The following is a 19679-nucleotide window of genomic DNA, read 5'->3' as shown; positions in this document are numbered from 1 at the left end:
ACTACATCACGCCACCCGGCAAGGGGTAGTTAAAAAATATCCCTCCTTCTGCCAAGATGCCAGCTTACCTAGACGAGCCCTCGTCCTGGGTCCCTGCATCTGACTTCGCAGTTCAGGTCTCAGATGAAACTTCTTTGCTTCATCAACTAGATCCCTGCACTGTAAACTACAGCGGATGAAAGGCTGAAATACAGCAGGCAGTAAAGTGAGCCAGAGGGGCCACGTCTTTAATATTACGAGTATAAATGGCACACATAAGAATTAACTTCTTGATACAGAAAACCAGTTTCGAAAGCCCTGTGGTTCCAGGAAGGCTGCTGGTCATAATTATGCTGCTGGTTTCCAGAAATGATTAAAGAAGTTTTTTAAATAGACAATATATTATTACATGGTTCAAAAATCAAATGACATAAAAAAAAGATATGCTGAGGAGCATTCCCTATCTACTTCAGCACTAGGTGGTAACTATTTTAGTTAGTTTGCCTGTACATCCTTCCTTACATTACATCCTTACAAACACAAGTATGTAATAGCTAACAAAAATTTTAAGGGAGAACCAAAAGGCTTCTGTGAATCCCTGGGATGACAGGAAGAAGCAAATCTTATCTGAAATAATTTCCCAGACTTGCACAACACTGTCACGATCCCTAAATCTCCCCTGATGGAGATCTGTACTGGGCAGCTCTCCTCCGTATCCCAATCGCTTCCACATCCTTCTCCGCTCTGCTCTCTGGCTTAGAAGACTGGCCTACACGAACTATGCCTGTCTTGTAGGGTCCCCATGCCCTCTGACTTCTGGCTCATCAGCCAGGGAGGAGCCCTAGAGAAGCTCAGAGGGAGAAGGGGAGTGAAGCCAGGCTCCCCACTCCAGGGTGAGTGCTGAATATGGGATTTCAGTCTCCTGAGTCTGAATCGAGAGTCTGGGCTGTGAACCATGATATAAGGAAATAAACACAATGGCTAAATGAGTTGTTAGAAAGAAAGTACAAATATGAGAAAAAGAGTTTGACATGTACACTAATCAGTCTGCAACTTTTCTAACGTGAACTGGAAAACTGTGTTTGTAGTTAACTCCCAAAGAGGTCTGGGGCTGAGCCAGGAGGAGAAATGCATTCAGTGACCTGGGTTTTACCCACGTGTTAAACAGCAGCGTTCGCCCCAAGTACAGTCTAGGTACACAGGTGACACATATGGTAAAAATCGTGAGAACGTACCAACCACAAAGAGCTTGTGTTGGAGGAACACTTTTACAAACAAACACACTATAACCCAAATTGATATTAGAATGCATCCAATTACTTCGGTGTTAGTTTCACAAGAGATAAAAAATGAGGAGATTTGATAAGCAAAGCACCTTTTACAGGGCAGTGTGGAACAATTTATGTTTGAGGGAGAAGGGGACACCATTTATCATCTGATGTTGCTTATGTGAAACACACAGGGGTAGAACAAGCAAAAAGGCAAGAGAACAGAAAATTAAACCATAGATTCCCATTTCCAGAAGGATAACTTGCCAACCAATTATCTGGAGACTACCTGGCACCCTCCTGTCTGGCCATCCTAGAGGGGCTCACCAGGACACTGCGCCCACACTGAAATAACCCATTTTAAGTACACAGTACTAAGTGGCAAGAGATGTTCACGGCTTTGGATCCTGTGTGTTTTGCCTGACTCACCTCAGCGTCTATGACGTCTGTGATGTACCTGGGGGTCAGCAGGGGCATCCGGACGTACTGTAGCAGGTCAGGCAAGGATTCTTCCCTCTCCTTTTTGGCGTGCTTCACCCAGTTGATGACAGCTTCAAAGACTGGCTCTTCCGAATCCACCTACAAACGTGTAATTGCACAGCACGGAACTCTGCTTTTCCAATTTCCTCACAATTTCAAAAAGGAACCATGCTTCCTTTCTCCTTCCTGCCCCCCAGCCCCCACCACTGTTACTTCCTTCCTTCCAGAAACAGGTAAGCTCTTGGGAAAACAACCCTTTTCAGATACGACTCACTGAGACCAGCAAAAGAAGTGCAGTCAAACTGGGTAAAAAAAAAAATCTCAGAGAGTGCCTAATAAACCATCAGTTACAAGTCGGCTTTTACTTCAGAATTTTTTCCATTCCTGAATTTTTTTTCTGGTACATATATATATATTTTTTTAATTTGCAAGGTGGGAGGGAGGGAGAAGGGTGGACGGAGAGGGAGAGAGAATCTGCAGCAGGCTCCATGCTCAGTGTGGAGCCCAACACAGGACTCAATCCCACGACTCTGGGATCATGACCTGAGCTGAAATCCAAGAGTGGGACGCTTAACTGACTGAGCCACTGAGGTGCCCCTTTTCTGGTCATTTTTGAAAATTTACAGGGGCAGGGAGAATCTGTTGTCCTATTCAAAATTGGCTGTATATTTTGTTAAATATGCTCTATGCTCAATGTGGGGCTTGAATTCACGACCCTGAGATAGAGTTGAATGCTCTAGTGACTGAACCAGCAAGGCACCCCCAAAACTGCCTCATTAAACAACTTGTGTTTACAAGTGTTGTCTAATGACCTCCAGGAATGCTCCCCAACACCTCCACCCAAGCCCGTGAAGCAGAACTCTCTCTTACATTATTATGCTATAATGCTGTAGTTTCCAAAGAATTGTCCACTAGCATCTGACCAAGTATTTCTCAGGCCAACTGCTTTGAGATGATATAATTAATCATTTGGGAAACTTAGGTCTAGGCTTACATGTGACAAATTGGATAAGGCACAGCCTAAAAGCCTACATTGTATCACTGTAAGAGCACTATATCTAGTTAACACCTAAGACCTCCCAGAGACAAGACACCTACATTACATACAGGTCCTGTGCCTCATCCACCAGCCCCTAGAATGCATCTGTTCTGAGACCTTTCAGAACATGACAGTGCCTGAACAGAGACACCATTCTGCAAGGTTTCCCCAAAAACTGAAAATACAGATGTTTCAGAATGTTCATTCATTGGATGGACCAAAAACCTACTACGTGCCAGGCACCATGCTGGAAGCTGGTTACATACTGGCAACAAATGAGATGTGAACTTTGCTTTTAAGTGGGGAGATAATAGTTACATTGGAAAAATGAACAATGCCACTTTGCCATTTTGAACTATGTATGAAAAGTACAGGGGGCTGTGAGACAGAATAACATGAGATTTCCTAATTTAGGCTGATGGGTCAAAAAAGACCTCCCTGGGGCACCTGGGTGGCTCAGCTGGTTAAGCATACGACTTCGGCTCAGGTCATGATCTCACGGTTCGTGGGTTCGAGCCCCGCGTCGGGCTCTGTGCTGACAGCCAGCTCAGAGCCTGGAGCCTGTTTCAGATTCTGTGTCTCCCTCTCTCTCTGACCCTCCCGTGCTCACGCTCTCTCTCTCTCTTTCTCAGAAATAAAAAAAAAAATTTAAAAAAAAAAGACCTCCCTGCAGAAGAAATAGATTTCAATATGATGGATGAGTAGCAGTCAAGAAGAGTAAGAGAGTGCTCCAAGGCAAACAGAAGAGCACATGTAGAAACCCTAGAGCTGTACTGTCCAATATGGTAGTCACCAGCCATGTATGGAGATTTATATTTACACTAATTAAATTTAAGTTAAGGGGCGCCTGGTTGGCTCAGTTGGTTGAGCGTTCAACTCTTGATTTTGGCTCACGTCATAATCCCAGGGTTGTGGGATGGACCCCATGTTGGGCTCCATGCCCTTCTGCTCCTCTCCCCCTAAAAAAATTTAAGTTAAATTAAAAACTCAGCTGCTCAGTCACACCAGCCACATTTCAAGGGCTCAACAGTCACATGTGCCTAGCAAACTGGACAGCACAATCCTAGAACAAAAAAAAAAAAAAGCAGACAGTTTGAGAAATGATAGAAGGTTGGTGTAGTAGAAGGAATGAGGCAGGGGAAGAGTGATAAAGATCAACCTGGAGAGATAAACAAGGGCCAGCTCAGAGAGGAAGACTGGAATTTACTCGAACGGCAATGGGAACCCATTAAAAGATTTCAGGCAAGCTTGGAATACGACCATATTGATGTTCCGTAAAGATCACCCTGACTAGCATTGGGTAGAACAGTTTGGAAGGGCCAAGAGCTGGGACACCAGCTGATACATTAAGGCAAAAGTGATGGGTTCTTAGGCCATGGCATTGGTGACAGAAATTTATGCACCAATTTTACAGGAGGTGAAACTACCCAGCTTACTGATGGATTAGATGCAGGGAGTATGCAGAAGGGTGCTCGCAATTAAAAAAAAATTTTTTTTAAGACAAGAATGACAAGCTAATAGTTGTAAATGGCTCCGTGTTAGGCTCTAACACATTCTAGGTTTAAATTAGATACATCAATTTATAATGGGTTTTTTCAATCATTGAGCAGAGATCCTTGATCCTACTGAAGAGAGAATAAATTAGACTTGCAGAGAAACAGCTAAACTGGGAGGAAAAAACCTTCACATTAATGCTTCACTATGGAGAAAAATTTCCCCACAAATTTCCAGAGAACTATTTTATGTATCAGGCACTGATATTCTTATTTAATGATCAGAATGACCTCATGCACCAAGTATGACTATTACCTACAGAAGAGGAAAGTGAAGATTAGTGGTTAGGTTAACATATGTTACACAGCCAAAATAAACCCCACCCTGATTCTAAAGCCCATGTTGTTCTAACCAGTGCAACATATTGCTTCTCATTGTGTTTAAGTATTATTGTTTTATATAATTAAGAAGAAGTGTTAGTTGGGGAGTCAGACATCTGGTTCCTCTTTCTCACTGGAATATAGAAGAGAAAATGTGCCACTTGCTGTCTTTCCAGGAAAAAAAGAGTCTTTACAGACACTGAGGGAAGACTATACAAAAAAAAAGAGTTCTCAAACTCTTTTCATTGGAGTTTCTGAATTAAAAAGTTATTTGCTCTCCCTATTCCACTTAGTTTCATTCCAAAGTATACATCGTTCTAAAATAAATGACTGCTGTCACTGCTTGTTGATTTGGTCAATTAGAAACTAACTAGGTGACCAGCTCATAGTTTCATGGAGCAGAACAGAATCTGGAGCCAGACGGCTCAGATACGAGGCCTAGCTCTACCACTTGTTAGCTCCGATACGACGGTTACCCTCAAAGCCTCGGTTTCTTTCTCCAAAAATTGGAGACAGTTTTGAGAACTAGGTAAGATAAACTAAACCAAGAATGGTGCCATTAAAATGGAAAGTCCAGGGTACATGGAATTCAGGGTACACGGGATTTTTTTTATCTGTTTTGTTCACAGTTGGATTGCTGGCACCGGGAACTGTTCTGGCACACAGGAAGTGCCCAAAAAACATTTAATAAAGGAAACCAATAATAAAAGCTGAGTAAGTTTTAGCTATTTTGTTATGTGCAGTGAACTTCAAGTCTATATTGCTCACTCTATTTACTGCATTTTCTAATGCATGGTTAAGTCAAGAAAAATCAACATAGCAAATTCCCAGTTACCCAAGTCTGAAGAATGTGCCATTTGTCTACACCTGGCATTTCAGTGCATGTACACAATGTTCTACCATAAGAGTGAGAACAAAACTTTATCAAGTATTTGTCTCAGTAACACTCGCAACACCAGCATCTCTGGACTAATAGGTCAAATTAGAAAATGATTCCTCTTTAATTGGAAATAAATGTCACCAATGTGCCCTAATCATTTTCCCTCGGAAGTCAGTAGGGAAAGGCAAAAAGAAAAAGTTGGCTAAAACAGGATAAGAAATATTAAGATTTTATTATATTACATGAAAATCCTAGTTTTAACAAAATAAATCAGAGTTATCATTTGGTTTACAAAAGTAAATTATAGGATTTCTTTATCAAATTTCTTCTATATCATTTATTTTTTTAATTTTTATTTATTTTAAAGCTTTTTTTAAAAATGTTTTATTTATTTCTGCNCTGAAGCAGGCTTCAGGATCCGAGCTGTCAGCACAGAGCCCAACGCAAGGCTTGAACTCACAAACTGTGAGATCATGACCTGAGCCGAAGTCGGACGCTTAACCAACTGAGCCCTCCAGGCGCCTCCTCTTCTATAGCATTTAGAATATTAATCACGCTTTTGATTCCTTCCCAATACAGCTCTTGTTTAAACTAAGGTGCCACTAACTTCTGGGAATCCACTAATTCAAAATTTGTTTTATTATCTGAAGAGAGTGAGAGGAAAACAAATGAACTCTGAGCCTTCCTAGAGAATCGATTTCTCCTGACTAGGGGAAAAAATTGTCTCTCTGATTGTTACCCTAACTACAGACCTCTGCTCAACAGAAACTCCGCTGACTACTGGCACTATGATTTAGCATTAGGATTACTGAAGATCCTCCTTGCTGGGCTCAGTCTCTGCACCCTTGCCTAACCCCAGGTAGCTTCCCCTCTGCTGGGTGAAACTCAACTTGTTCAATACGCAGTTCACATGTTCCTTCTTCCCACTTCCTCATACCCCCACCACCATTAGGCACTTATGATCTGCCTCCTGCTTTCGATTTCCAACCTTTTTTTCACTTCTCCTTTTTGATCTAATTTAAACGTAGAGGGTTTATTCTTCTTTCTTCTAATTTCTTCGCTTTGAATAAGCTCATTATTCTCATTATATGCTACTATATGAAATTTTATCTTTTTCTGTCTCTACCACTATGCTGTGAATTACTAAAAACAAGGACTGCATCTTAGTCACTTCTGGATCCATAGCACCTGGCACATATAGTATATTGAGAACATCTACAGCTGTATAGTAGATACTCGACATAAATGTTTATAAAATGAGTGAATGAAAAATACAGAAATGGTCTATAGAAATCTACTTTACTTCAAATCTCTGCTTATTCCATAGTCTCTTCAATAGTGACTCTTAACCATTGGGATCATACATTGATGAGGTGGTTGACTCCTTCCCAATACTCCCTCCCATAAATCTAGCATATAATTTCAGGGGCATTTAATGAAACCTTTGGAGCCAATAATGACACTTGATTAAGATGCCCTGTTACAGAAACACAGTAATTCCACCTCGCTTTTTCCAAATTTTGTGTTTGTCTGTTTGTTTGTTTTTAGTAGGTTCCACACCGAACACAGAGCCCAACACGGGGCTTTAACTCACGACCTTGAGATCAAGACCTGAGCTGAGATCAAGAGTCAGCCACTCAACCAACTGAGCCACCCAAGTGCCTCTCTTTTTCCAAGTTTTGTAAAGTTCCAATCTTGAAGAAACTCCAATACCAAGCCAAATCTGTACCTGAATTTCATCACACTTGATTAGCTTTTCCACTTCTCCTTGACTTAGAAGAATGAATTCTTCATGCTGTACCACTTCAGGAAAATGCTTCTGGCTAAAAACCTCAGCTGCTTGCATCAGGTCAACACAATTGTGAGTTTCAGCAAAATCCCTGATACCCAGGCAATTAGATGGGTCCAACTGACTTTCTAAGAATTCACAGCAGGCTTGCTTCACACCTAGGAGAAACACAGACAACGAACACTTCAGGGTACTTGACCAGGAGTGAACTCGTCTACATTCTTGGATGGGACATCTTCTCTATAAAGTTAACAGAGGAATCCTGGCTCAACACCTAAGGATCAGATTAGAAATTTTATGCTTAAGGAATTCAAATCCAATTTCTATCTTATGTGTCGTGTGACCTTCAAGCAAGGCCTTTACAACTGTGTCTCTGTTTCAGCTTTAAAAACTAATGCAAAAACTTCATATTGTTTTCAATCATATATTAAAAACTGAAAATTTTCAACCATGCGTTTAGAAAAACTGGAAATAACAGAAACATCAATGCAAGTTAAGAAAGACAGTCTGGAAATAGGAAGGGGGACTATCCCATATCTTATGAAAACATTATATACTTTCATTTGTGTGTGTCCATTTAAATTTTCAATAGATAATTTACATGGTTCAAAAATTAAAAGTACAAAAGGCCTGACCATGAATAATCCCCCCAGCCTCCCTATCAACCAGGCCATCTAGTTCCCTTCCATACAGTCAATGAATAGTATCAGTTTCTTGTGTTTCTTTGTAGAGCTCTTGTGTACATCCATGTAAGAAAATGCATCTGTTATCCCCTCTTCCATTTTTTAAAAAACAGAAAAGGTGCAAATGCTCTCTTCTAAAGAGCCAAATGTTCACATATGGAGAGGTTCTTTTATATTGTGATTAAAATCTGATTTTCTGTGCCACAGTAAGTAAACATGAGCGTCCCTAGTCTGTCTCTGTAATTTTCAAGATTAAGTTTACATGACTAATTCTCAATATTTCCAAGGCTACCTTCGCATGAACAACAGCAACTTTGTCATCTGTACCTTTCAGCTGAAGCAGACAGGCTGCAGGAAGCAGCTCTTGTACATTCTCCACTGTCACATGTACGGTTTCAGTGTACACGAAGTCCAGTAGAATTTCCATGGTAGAAGCAGTTAAACCTTGAATATCAACATAAGGTTTCCCCTTCTCTGAGAGCTGAAATTCAAAGGGTGAAATAATAGTGGTTATAATTCCACAAGATAAAGGCAGAATCTCCTATCCAGGAGCTTGATGGGATGTTAATATTAACTGAATACATGTCTTTTAAAAATTATGGTCTAATTTGTTTGATTTGTAGAAAGCAAACATGGCATATATCTGCAGCTTTTCAAACTTCGGGCAGCTGTATGCAACCAGGAGCACACAGGGAGGTGACACCTTGGAATATCAATTTTACCAGTGAATAATTTAAACACTGCTTTTGTAATAAAACATAGATCTATTACAGGATAGAAGGCAAAAGTTCTGTGAACCTACTACTAGTGTCCATGAGCTTTTAAGATAAAACACAAAATTTCAATGAAACTTCATGCTTATAGAGGACCCTGTGGCTTACAGCTTCAGACCTTCCACGACTACTCATTATTATTCTATTTGTTCTTGGAGTACAGTTTTTTTTTTTAATATTTATTTATTTTTGGGAGAGAGAGAGTGCACGCGTGAGAGAGAGAGAACAGTCGGGGGAGGAACACACAGAATCTGATGCAGACGGTCAGCACAGAGCCTGACAAGGGGCTCAAACTCATGAACAGTGAGGCCATGATCTGAACCCAAGTCAGACAGACGCTTAACCAACTAAGTCATCCAGGCGCCCCTGAGTACATTTAGTAATGACGAAACAGGCAAGTCATCTTAAGGGACATTCTACTGTGACACTGTCTGAATATAACTGAATTGATACTTTTTCTAAATATTGGATTGACTATTTGGGGATTACTGAATTGTTAGTGGTGTATTTAGTCTAGAGTACATCATTGGAAATATGAGTATCAAAGAGGCCAGGATAATAATAGAAAATTGTTTAGCTAAGAGTGAAAATCTTCAATTTTATAGAACAGTATACTACCTGAAAATTGATTATCTTATGAAAATGATACATCTTAACCTTAGTTGGACATTCAAATTACTCACAAAACTCCAGTGCACTTCCATTATGAACTAAACATCTTTATCATCTTTGATTCCCCTATCAGCCCAAAATAATAATAAAAAAGCATTCTCTACCAAAGCCAAGAACATAATCAATCCTTAACATTAAAAATATCACTAGTACTCAGGGCACCTGATGGCTCAGTCAGTAAGTGTCCAACTTCAGCTCAGCTCATGAACTCACAGTTCATGAGTTTGAGCCCTGCATGAGGCTCTCTGCTGTCTGCACAGAACCCACTTTGGATCCTCTGTCTCCCTCTGTCCGCCCCTCTCCCACTCTTTCTCTCTTTCAAAAATATGTTTTTAATGTTTTTTATTAATTTCTGAGAGAGAGACAGCATGAGCAGGGGAGGGTCAGAGAGAGAGGGAGACACAGAATCTGAAACAGACTCTGTCAGTACAGAGCCTGATGCGGGGCTTGAACCCATGAACCTTGAAATCATGATCTGAGCCGAAATCGGACGCTTAACCAACTAAGCCACCCAGGCGCCTCTCTCTTTCAAAAATACATAAGCAAACAAAAAGTCACTAGGACATTATTTTGGAAAAAAATTTTATTACCTCTGCACATAGTATAAATGTTTACAAGCAGAAATATAGGAGTACATTTATTACAAAAATTTCTTATTCAGTAAACTATAGTCCCATCAAATAACTTAAATATGAAAAGATTTCACTATCTATGAACTCAGAGCAATTTATAGCATCACTTCACATGTATATTTGCTTTACAATTTTTCAGAGTGCTTCTTATTTACTATTATTTCACCTGATTCTCTGAGCAACCTGGTAAAGTACTTAGAAATCTGTTATTATTGCCATTTATGACAAAAAGGATCTAAGTTTCAAAGAAGTTATGTGCCTTAACCAAGGTCTCTTAACTAGCAAGAGACAGATAAAACGCAGGTCGTCTTGCCTCACTAAATGACACTTTAATTGGACCACATTTGAGGAGCATTTCAGGGCAGGAAGAGAAAAATAAAATCATCTAGTTCAACTACTTTATTTTATAGATCAACCCAGTGAAGTTACATGGCTGGAGGGTTCACACATTGTTAACAGAACTGAGGCTAGGACCCACGTCTCTGAACTCTCTCCTTTATGTCAGTTACTCTTAAAAATAAAGACAAAACCATCTGGCATTTTCTTGCCTCATACCAGTTTTTATTTTATTTTATTTATTTATTTTATTTTTTTAAATTTATTTCTGAGAGAGACCACATAAGCAGGGAAGGGTCAGAAAGAGAGAGAAACACAGAATCTGAAACAGGCTCGAGGCTCTGAGCTGGCTGTCAGCACAGAGCCCGACGCGGGGCCCGAACCCACAAACCGTGAGATCATGACCTGAGCTGAAGTCAGATGCTCAACAGACTGAGCCACCCAGGCGCCCCCAGTTTTTAAAGAAAAACTATAAAATGGTCACTTGCGAGAAAAAAAGAATTCTTTCAGAGAACTCCATAACAATTTGAATGTGCAGAGTGCAGACAGACTCATTCTCCTCCAGCTGACAAAGAACAGGATGCACACTATATAATTAGCAGTCAGCAGTCCTGAGCCATTAGTACTTCATGCTCAGCAGCTGCTGAGAGGACTGTCCTTACCCAGCTAAATGCCAACTGCTTCTGATGTTCTTGGGCAGATTTTCTTTCTGGAGGACAATACAGGATACAGATCTGTGATGGTATATTACACAAGAGCATTTTAAAATTAGCCCGAAGTAGCTGGAATGATCTGTCAGGTTTCCATGTTTTTCCTACCAGCCATGTGACTGAGCATTGGCTCAGAGAACCATAAACTATTTTGGCTTTGAAATTAGAGAATATAAAAATCCATATATCAGAGGCTAAGGAAGCACAGTAGTTAAAATGTGCACAAAGCAGGTAAGATTTGTGTAGGGCAATACAGCATATACTTGTAGCTTTTCAGATATAGCATATATGGTATGGATTTAGAGTCAGAAAATTTAGGATTAAACCCCATCTCTATCATTTATAAGCCATGTGATCTTGGGCAAGTCATTTAATATATAAGACCTTGTTTATTCATTTGTAACATGAGATGGTAACATCTAACCCTAGGGTGAATAAGATACAGTAATCACCCAACACAGCACCTGGCCTATAAAAGGTAGTTACTGTCATTATTATGATACCACCTCTCTTATTCAGATCCAACGGCAACACCTTCACTAAGATGAGGAGATTAACTTCAAAAAAATTCCTGGTGGTTACTAAAGAAGTGTAACATAATGAGATATTTCAGGCATGTGTAAGTATAAGTACACACTGGTGTACTCATCACTCAAGGTTAAAAAATTCAAGATAATTTATTTAAAATTTAAAAATCAGACTTGAGGTTTTAAAAAATAAAAAAAAAAGCTGCAGTGCTTTCTGTTGTTCAGCTATGAATATTTCACAATATATTCAATAGCCTTACTCTACGTTTTAAGAGTTCTGTCAATTGCTAAAGCAGTCTTTCTTGTTTGTTTATTTTTATTTTTGAGAGAGAGAGAGAGAGAGCACGTGCATGAGTGGGGAGGGGCAGATAGAGACAGGGACAGAGGGATCTGAAGCTGACTCGGCACTGACAGCATACAGCCCAATGTGGGGCTCAAACTCATGAGTCACGAGATCATGACCTGAGCCGAAGTCGGATGCTTAACGAACTGAACCACCCAGTCTTTCTTTCTTTTTTATAATTTTTAATGTTTTATTTATTTCTGAGAGAGAGAGAGAGGCAGCGTGAGCAGGGGGGGGTCAGAGAGAGAGGGAGATACAGACCGTGAAGCAGGCTCCAGGCTCTGAGCTAGCTATCAGCACAGAGCCAGACATGGGGCTGGAAACCACAAACTGTGAGATCATGACCTGAGCCGAAGTTGGACGCTTAACCAACTGAGCCACCCAGGCGCCCCACCACCCAGTCTTTCTTAATACCCATAAGCACAACCTGTTTTCTTGTCAAGCCAACCTTTTCCTTATTCTCTTTTACTGCTTACACTCCATAATCAGCATCTTTTCCCAAGTTATACTGTATATTCCTATACAGTCATTGAGTCATGTGTTAAGTCCTCCTCCTCTTATTTGCAATTACACTAAACTCGGGGCGCCTGGGTGGCTCAGTCGGTTAAGCGTCCGACTTCTGCTCAGGGCATGATCTCACAGTTCATGGGTTCGAGCCCCGCGTCAGGCTCTGTGCTGACAGCCAGCTCAGAGCCTGGAGCCAGTTTCGGATTCTGTGTCTTCCTCTCTCTCTGACCCTCCCCGGCTCACACTGTCTCTCTCTCTCTCGCTCTCTCTCAGGAAAAAAATAAATAAATAAAAATAAATGAAATTACACTAAACTCTACACTGGTAGAATGAATACTGATTTTCTTCCTATACTGTTAGGTGGATGAGGACTGAATCCTACACTCCTCTTTCCTTCCCTCTCCCTTATCCTCCAAGTATTCACTTAAAATATTTGACTTTGTGGGCGCCTAGGTGGCTCAGTTCATTGAGCATCTGACTCTTGATTTCAGCTCAGGTCATGATCTTGCAGTTCATGAGCTCAAGCCCCATGTCCAACTCCATGCTGACAGCGCAGAGCCTGCTTTCTCCCTCTGACCTTCTCCTGCTCACCACATGCATGCAAGCATGCACTCTCTCTCAAAACAAATAAATAACCTTTAAAATATAAATAGAATAAACAAAATATTAGACTTTGGAAGGAGAAAACCAGGAAACCATATTTTAAAAACAAGTAAACTCTGGGGCACCTGGGTGGCTCAATTGGTTGACTGTCTGACTTCAGCTCAGGTCATGATCTCGTGGTCCATGGGTTCAAGCCCTGCACTGGGCTCTCTGCTGACAGCTCAAAGTCTGGAGCCTGCTTCAGATTCTGTGTCTCCTTCTGTCTCTCTCTACCCCTCCCCTACTTGTGCTCTCTCTCTCTCTCTCAAAAATAAATAAACATTATAAATAAGTAAAACCCAGTAGCTGACGTTTGTGTTTAACCATGTGCCAGACGCTGTGCTAAGCACTTCATATGTGACTGTCTCAAGTAATTGTCACAATAACCATAGGCGATTGCACACTGCTATTATTCCTAATTTGGAGATGAGAAAACCAAGACAAAGTCAAAAGGCAGATCTTGACCAGAGCCTGTGCACTGAACCACCATACTACAGACATTCACTATTCTCTCAAACTTCTATTAATCTATTTTCTGAACTGAGACACCTAAAAGGTTACATGTGTGACTTTCATTTGTAAGGTGGTAACTTACCACTTACCTCACTGGTGAACATGGCACAGAAGTAATCGCTACAGGCAGCCAGCACAATCCGATGAGCAGGGAAGTCTTTCTGCTCTACTCTCAATGTCACATCACAGAGGGTATTGCTCTTCCGGAGGGAGTTCATTGAATTGAGGATGGATTTAGCATGAGTATTTGTCATTATGTCTTTGGGGGCCATAATGCCTCCCATCAAGCAATATGGAGAAAGAATGAAAGGGGTCCTTGGATTCTGCAATGAGAGAAAAAAACCCAGAACATACTTGAAGGACTAGTAAAACTAAATATATTCGATTATCTAGACAAATTAAGGCTTCCCCAGAGATATAAGTAGAGAGTATGCCTATTACTGGTCTCACCGCCACACTCTAGCCACTAATAACCCCAAATAAAAACGATCTCTTCTTCCTCTGAATCCCAATATCGAGTGCCCCTACCACTTGACATTTATTATAATCAATACTCAAGTGTATTTGGAAATATAAAGAAACCACACATATCTTGCATGTCTTCACAATGCTGGTGTCTCAAATGATAAAATGAAAAAATAAAATTTCTTAAAGGTGCAATATCACTATTATTTAAAGAATGAGGAGATAAGTATTTAGAGGGTAGGATCTTGTTCCATAGATTTATAGATATAGATATAGACATTTATATATATATATATAATATATTTTTCCTATTCTGACAGGTGTACAGAATGTTCAGAAATCAAAAGCAAGAAAAGAAAAATTGTATATTCAACTTAGAGTAATAAAGGCCAGGGTCAGTGAAAATGAACTTTTCCTAAAGAAGCATGCAAAGAATTATTTATAACTTCCAAATATATCTGGATTTCTTCTTAAAATGACATTTCAAATGAGGATAATACCTACCTTGAATAATGGAAACACTGCAAGCTTATCTATGGACTTTCACATAATTAAGTTTGTTTGTTTTTTTTAATATTTTTTTTATTTATTTCTGAGAGAGAGAGAGAGAGAGAGAGCGTGAGCAGGGGAGGGTCAGAGAGAGAGAGAGACACAGAATGTGAAGCAGGCTCCAGGCTCTGAGATAGCTGTCAGCACAGAGCCCGACGCAGGGCTCAAACCCACTAACTGCGAGACCATGACCTGAGCCAAAGTCGGACGTTCAACCAACTGAGCCACCTAGGCACCCCTAAGTTTATTCTAAAATGTTCCATCTCCCCATTGGGCTCTGTGCTGACAGCTAAGAGCCTGGAGCCTGTCTTCAGATTCTGTATCTCCCTCTCTCGCTGACCCTCCCCTGTTCACGTGGTTTCTCTCTCTCTCTCAAAAATAAATAAAAAACATTAAAAACACTTAAAAAATAAAATGTTTATTTAAGAGAGAGAAAGTGAACACATGCCAGCGGGGAAGGGGCAGTGAGAGGGGAAGAGAGAGAATCCCAAGTAGGCTCCACGCTGTCAGAGCAGAGCCCCATGTGGGGCTCGAACTCACGAACCCTGAGATCCTGACCTGAGCTGAAATCAAGAGTTGGAAGTTTAACCAACTCAGCCACCCAGGTCCCTCTCAGGTGATTAAGTTATTGAAGCTCTTCAATTGGAGGATCTTCCTACTCTACATTATTAGTAAATGTCCAGTAGAAATTCTTCTATACTGAAACCAAGAGCCTAATTATTAGGATAGAAACCTAATTAAAACTCCACTACTAATTTTACTGCCATAGGCAGTCACTTGCAAATTTCCCTGGTATGCACCAATAAATAAAGTACATAAAAAAAAATAGTCTACTTTTTACTTTCTTGACTGTTGACAAGCTTTAGTGAAACTTTTTCTTGAAAATTCCAAGGGAATGAAATGGCATGGTTATCAAGACAGTCTTACTGGAATCAATAACTTTCTGAAGTGATCCAAAAAAACAAAAATCAAACTACGATCTCCAAGAGTCGACATTCACGACCGTAATTTTTGACTAGCACAAACAAGATCCTAAATTCTCATCTACTCCTATGTACAGTTAGCATGTTATTTTATAAGTACTCTAGAAAATCTCTCCAAAAACTCTGCAAGATCCATTTTACAGTAAAGGAGGTGATTCATACAAGCATACAAGGTTTTTCAAAAAGTCTGTCCTTAAGTCAACTTGGTTTCAACTCTGGACATGTAAGAAAAGTCTGAACAGATACTCATGGACTGCGTGAAGATTTTTCTGGGGAGTTAGCACAGGACTCAGCCGAGGACTAGGCTTTACGGTTTCAGTGTCAAAACTGACAGTAACCCTAAAGAACCGTGGTCTTCCTCCTTAGGGAATCCTGCCTCATCAGGCAAAACCTCAGCGTATCACTCTCATCTTTTTGAGGTTATCTATTCGGGAACTTCCGTTATCATCTGAATAGAGGGATTCCACCCTGGAAGATATGGGGTGGGGGCGAGAGTGAAAAGGTGTCACATTTTGCAAAGGCTGAATTCCAGGTGGGAGAAGGGAAGGAAGGGGGGGTCACCCCGCTGACAACACGGAACAGTGCTGGCGGCTCCAGGTGGCGGTCCTGGAGGGGCGCGGTCACAGCGCGGTTGAGAGGGGGGCGCTCCAGGCCAGAAGCGCCCCAGTCCGCGCAGACCTCCCCTCGCTCCCCGGCGTCTCTCCGTTCCAACCCGGAGGGGGACGATGGATGGGGACAGGGCCGTAATATGGAATTGGGNGCCACCCAGCCGCGCCCGGTCCGTTCCCAGCCGGTGGGGATTGGGTGGGGCGCGGGGTCAGCAGGCGGCTCAGGAGGAGCCCAAGCGCCGCCGCCGCCGCCCCGGACCCGGAGGCTCTGGAGCCGTCAAGGTGGTAGTCCCGGCTCCCGTCTCCGCAGCCGCGCGACGTGATGACGTAACGCAGCTCGAGGCCCGCCTCCCTCCCTGCCCTGGGTCTGCGTCACGTGAGGAGGCGGCGTCACGTGACCCTCAGGTACCCCCGGGGGCTGTCTTCGGCCCACTAAAAGCACTGCGGAAAGAAAAGTTGGGGCAGGGTGGGGTCGGACAGGGAGGGGCGGGGTGCATAGCTCTCTTGCCCGGTGATTGGCTGAGACCGGATTCTCCGGAGACCAGATTCTCCGTGAGCCTCCCGAGAAAGGGCTTATTGACAACATTCCACATTTCTAAACCAAGGAGCTGGTTGCGGGGAGTCTGTTTTACCTGCCAGGTATTCAGGAACCGTCTCACATCGAGAAAACCCGCGGGGGCTTCAAATTTCTTCACGTCCATTGTCCACAATGGCCTTTTCCAACGGACCATCGCTCTGGGCAGAATCCTCTGAGCCCTGGGCTCCACCGACCTCAACATTCTCTGCATCATAATGCGACCTCTCCTCTGCCTTGAGGTTCTCCTCCATTTCTTCCCCCTCAGGACCACCTAGCGGAAGGAACTTGTGATCTCTAGACGCTGGACGTTGTGAGGGAAATTGCAAAGGATCTTATTAGAAGTCCCAGTAGTCATCGTCTCCCTATTGCTCTTTTGCTGACTTTTCACCAGCTCCTGGGTGCTGAGTGTTCCGGTTAGGAATTTTGCTTCTAACTGATTTGGGGACACTTACCTTTGTGGTTCAGAGGACAATGAGGTCCCTTCATTCAATTTCTGTGAATGTTCAAACTAATTATGTTTGATTATACAATAGTTCCTCTTTATCCATGGAAGATATGTTCCAAGGCCCCCAATAGATGCCTGAAACCATGGAGAACACGGAACGCTATTTACACTGTGTTTTTTCCTAAAGTAGGTGTGATGAAGATTGGTAAATTAAGCTTAGTAGGAGAATAACAACAATAATTAATAATAAAACAGACTATCACAATATATTCAAACAAAAATTGTGTGAATGTAGTCTCTAAATATGTTCCACGGTACCCACCCTTCGATGCGAGATGATAAAATGCCTATGTGATGGGATGAAGTGAGGTGAATGAAGTAGACACCGTGATGGAGCACTAGGCTGACACGGACCTGGCAATCTGTGCGTAGGATCATCTGCTTTCAGATCGCGGCGACGGGTAACTGAAATGGCGGAGAAGAACTACTCTACTATTTTCCTCTGCGGGGCCTTTGATTCTTTACCGATAAAACGATAGCCTAGTGGGTAGCAATCTAATTTTACATAGTGTTTCCTTTCATATTAAATCTCATTTATCTAGTATCTTTTAGATAGAGGATTGGTATAGGTTCTACTGGGGGCATTTGGGAAAAGTGCACCAAAATGGTAAATGAAGATAACTTTAACTGAGAGATTTTCATAAATTTATCCTTCCTATATACTCATGCACATATAAAATGATATGTGTATCAGGTTGTTTGTAAATTAGTTGACAACAAACTCAATATCCATCAGTAGGAAGGTGGCTCAATAAAGTGTGGGATAGCCATGCAATTCAATACCAAATTGTGAACAGTGTGTATAGGTTGCTATTATTTGTATAAAAGTTTGGGGAAATTTTAATATTCATGTTTGTATATGTATAAAATGCATCTGGGAAAACACAAAATGTTAGTTTCTTTGGAGAGAGGACTGATTGGGTGTGAGGGTGGGAAAGAGATTTCCCTTATATCTCTTTGTGCCTTTTGAACTTTTCATCATGGTGGATTAAAAATATGTACAATTTGGAGCAGGTGGGTAACTCAGTCGGTTGAGCGTCTGAATTGGGCTCAGGTCATGATCTCATGGTTCTTGGGTTCAAGCCCTGATTCAGGCTCTATGCTGACAGTACAGAGCCTGCCCGGGAATCTCTGTCTCTGTTCTCTCTCAAAATAAATAAATAAACTTGGGGCACCTGGGTGGCTCACTTGGATGGGCATCTGACTTCAGCTCAAGTCATAATCTCGTTTCTGTGGGTTCGAGCTCGGCATCAGGCTCTGTACTGACAGTTCAGAGCCTGGAGCCTGCTTCTGATTCTGTGTCTCCCTCTCTGCACCTCCCCAACTCGCGCTCTGTCTCGCTCTCTCTCAAAAATAAATAAACATTAAAAAAATTAAAAATAAAGAAACTTTAAAATGTGTACAATTTAAATAAAAAGTAAAAATGGGAGCGCCTGACTGGCCCAGTCAGTGGAGTGAGCAACTCTTGATCTTGGGGTTGTGAGTTTGAGCCCCATATTGGGTGTAAAGACTACTTAAAACTAAAATCTTTAAAAAAAAAAAAGGTAGGGGCACATGGGTGGCTCTGTTGGTTAAACGTCCAACTTCAGCTCACGGGTTCAAGGCCCATATCTGGCTCTTTGCTGACAGCTCAGAGCCTGGAGCCTGCTTCAGATTCTGGGTCTCCTTCTCTCTCTCTGCCCCTCCCCCACTCATGCTCTGTCTCTGTCTCAAAAATAAAACATTTTAAAAGTTTTTAAAAAAGTAAAAATAATCCCATGTCTTCTGGGTTCAAAATAGCACTTTAATGATATTGCCTAATTCCTGTCTGCTAAATTGAGATTTTTCATAATGTGAGAGGGAACTCAGTAAAAGAGGTTTTGTTAATTTATTTTTAATTTTTTAAATTTATTTCTGAGAGAGAGAGAGAGAAAGAGAGAGACAGCATGAGCAGTGGAGGGGCAGAGGGAGGGAGATGCAGAATCTGAAGCAGGCTCCAGGCTCTGAGCTAGCTGTCAGCACAGAGCCCAACACGGGGCTTGAACCCACAAACCATGAAATCATGACCTGAGCTGAAATCGGGCGCTTAACCAACTGAGCCACGCAAGTGCCCCAAAGAGGTTTTGTTTAGAATATGCCCACATTTTTTCCACAGAATAAAAGATGGAGAAACTACTAACAAAAGCCAGCACACTGAGGGAATTAGTTCAAGTTTACCCTATTTTCTTCAGGGGTAAAATCTCTGCATGTTTTAGGTCTTTAAGTCATAGGGATACTCTCCTTCCCATACAAGTGTATTTCCAGTCATTTGGATATCTGACCCAATCAATACCTTACAGCCCAAACTTATTCTGACCTTTTTAGGC

The 19679-nt window shown here is 41.6% G+C and overlaps 1 protein-coding gene across 3 annotated transcripts in view; it reads right to left on the bottom strand.

Moving 5' to 3' along the window:
- The window catches only part of KLHL12 (kelch like family member 12), a 34826-nt gene extending 17848 nt beyond the window's left edge, over positions 1 to 16978 (bottom strand). For 2 of the 3 annotated variants that reach the window (XR_013337077.1, XM_077772119.1), the window contains exons 1-5: positions 13737 to 13966; positions 8320 to 8473; positions 7250 to 7467; positions 1677 to 1826; positions 69 to 183 (exon numbers count right to left, since the gene is read on the bottom strand). Coding sequence is in view for 2 of the 3 variants with exons in the window: in XM_077772119.1 (XP_077628245.1) it covers positions 69 to 183; positions 1677 to 1826; positions 7250 to 7467; positions 8320 to 8473; positions 13737 to 13931 (832 nt within the window). In the remaining variant the exon portion in view is untranslated. Of the gene's footprint in view, positions 1 to 68; positions 184 to 1676; positions 1827 to 7249; positions 7468 to 8319; positions 8474 to 13736; positions 13971 to 16884 lie in introns of those variants that run through there. The other variant, XM_077772120.1, reaches the window with a different exon arrangement.
- Positions 16979 to 19679: the final 2701 nt, after the last annotated feature.

Source organism: Crocuta crocuta, unplaced genomic scaffold (assembly GCF_008692635.1).
Source record: "Crocuta crocuta isolate KB4526 unplaced genomic scaffold, BGI_CrCroc_1.0 scaffold318, whole genome shotgun sequence".
NCBI lineage: Eukaryota > Metazoa > Chordata > Mammalia > Carnivora > Hyaenidae > Crocuta > Crocuta crocuta.
This window is presented reverse-complemented; position numbering and strand designations above follow the sequence as displayed.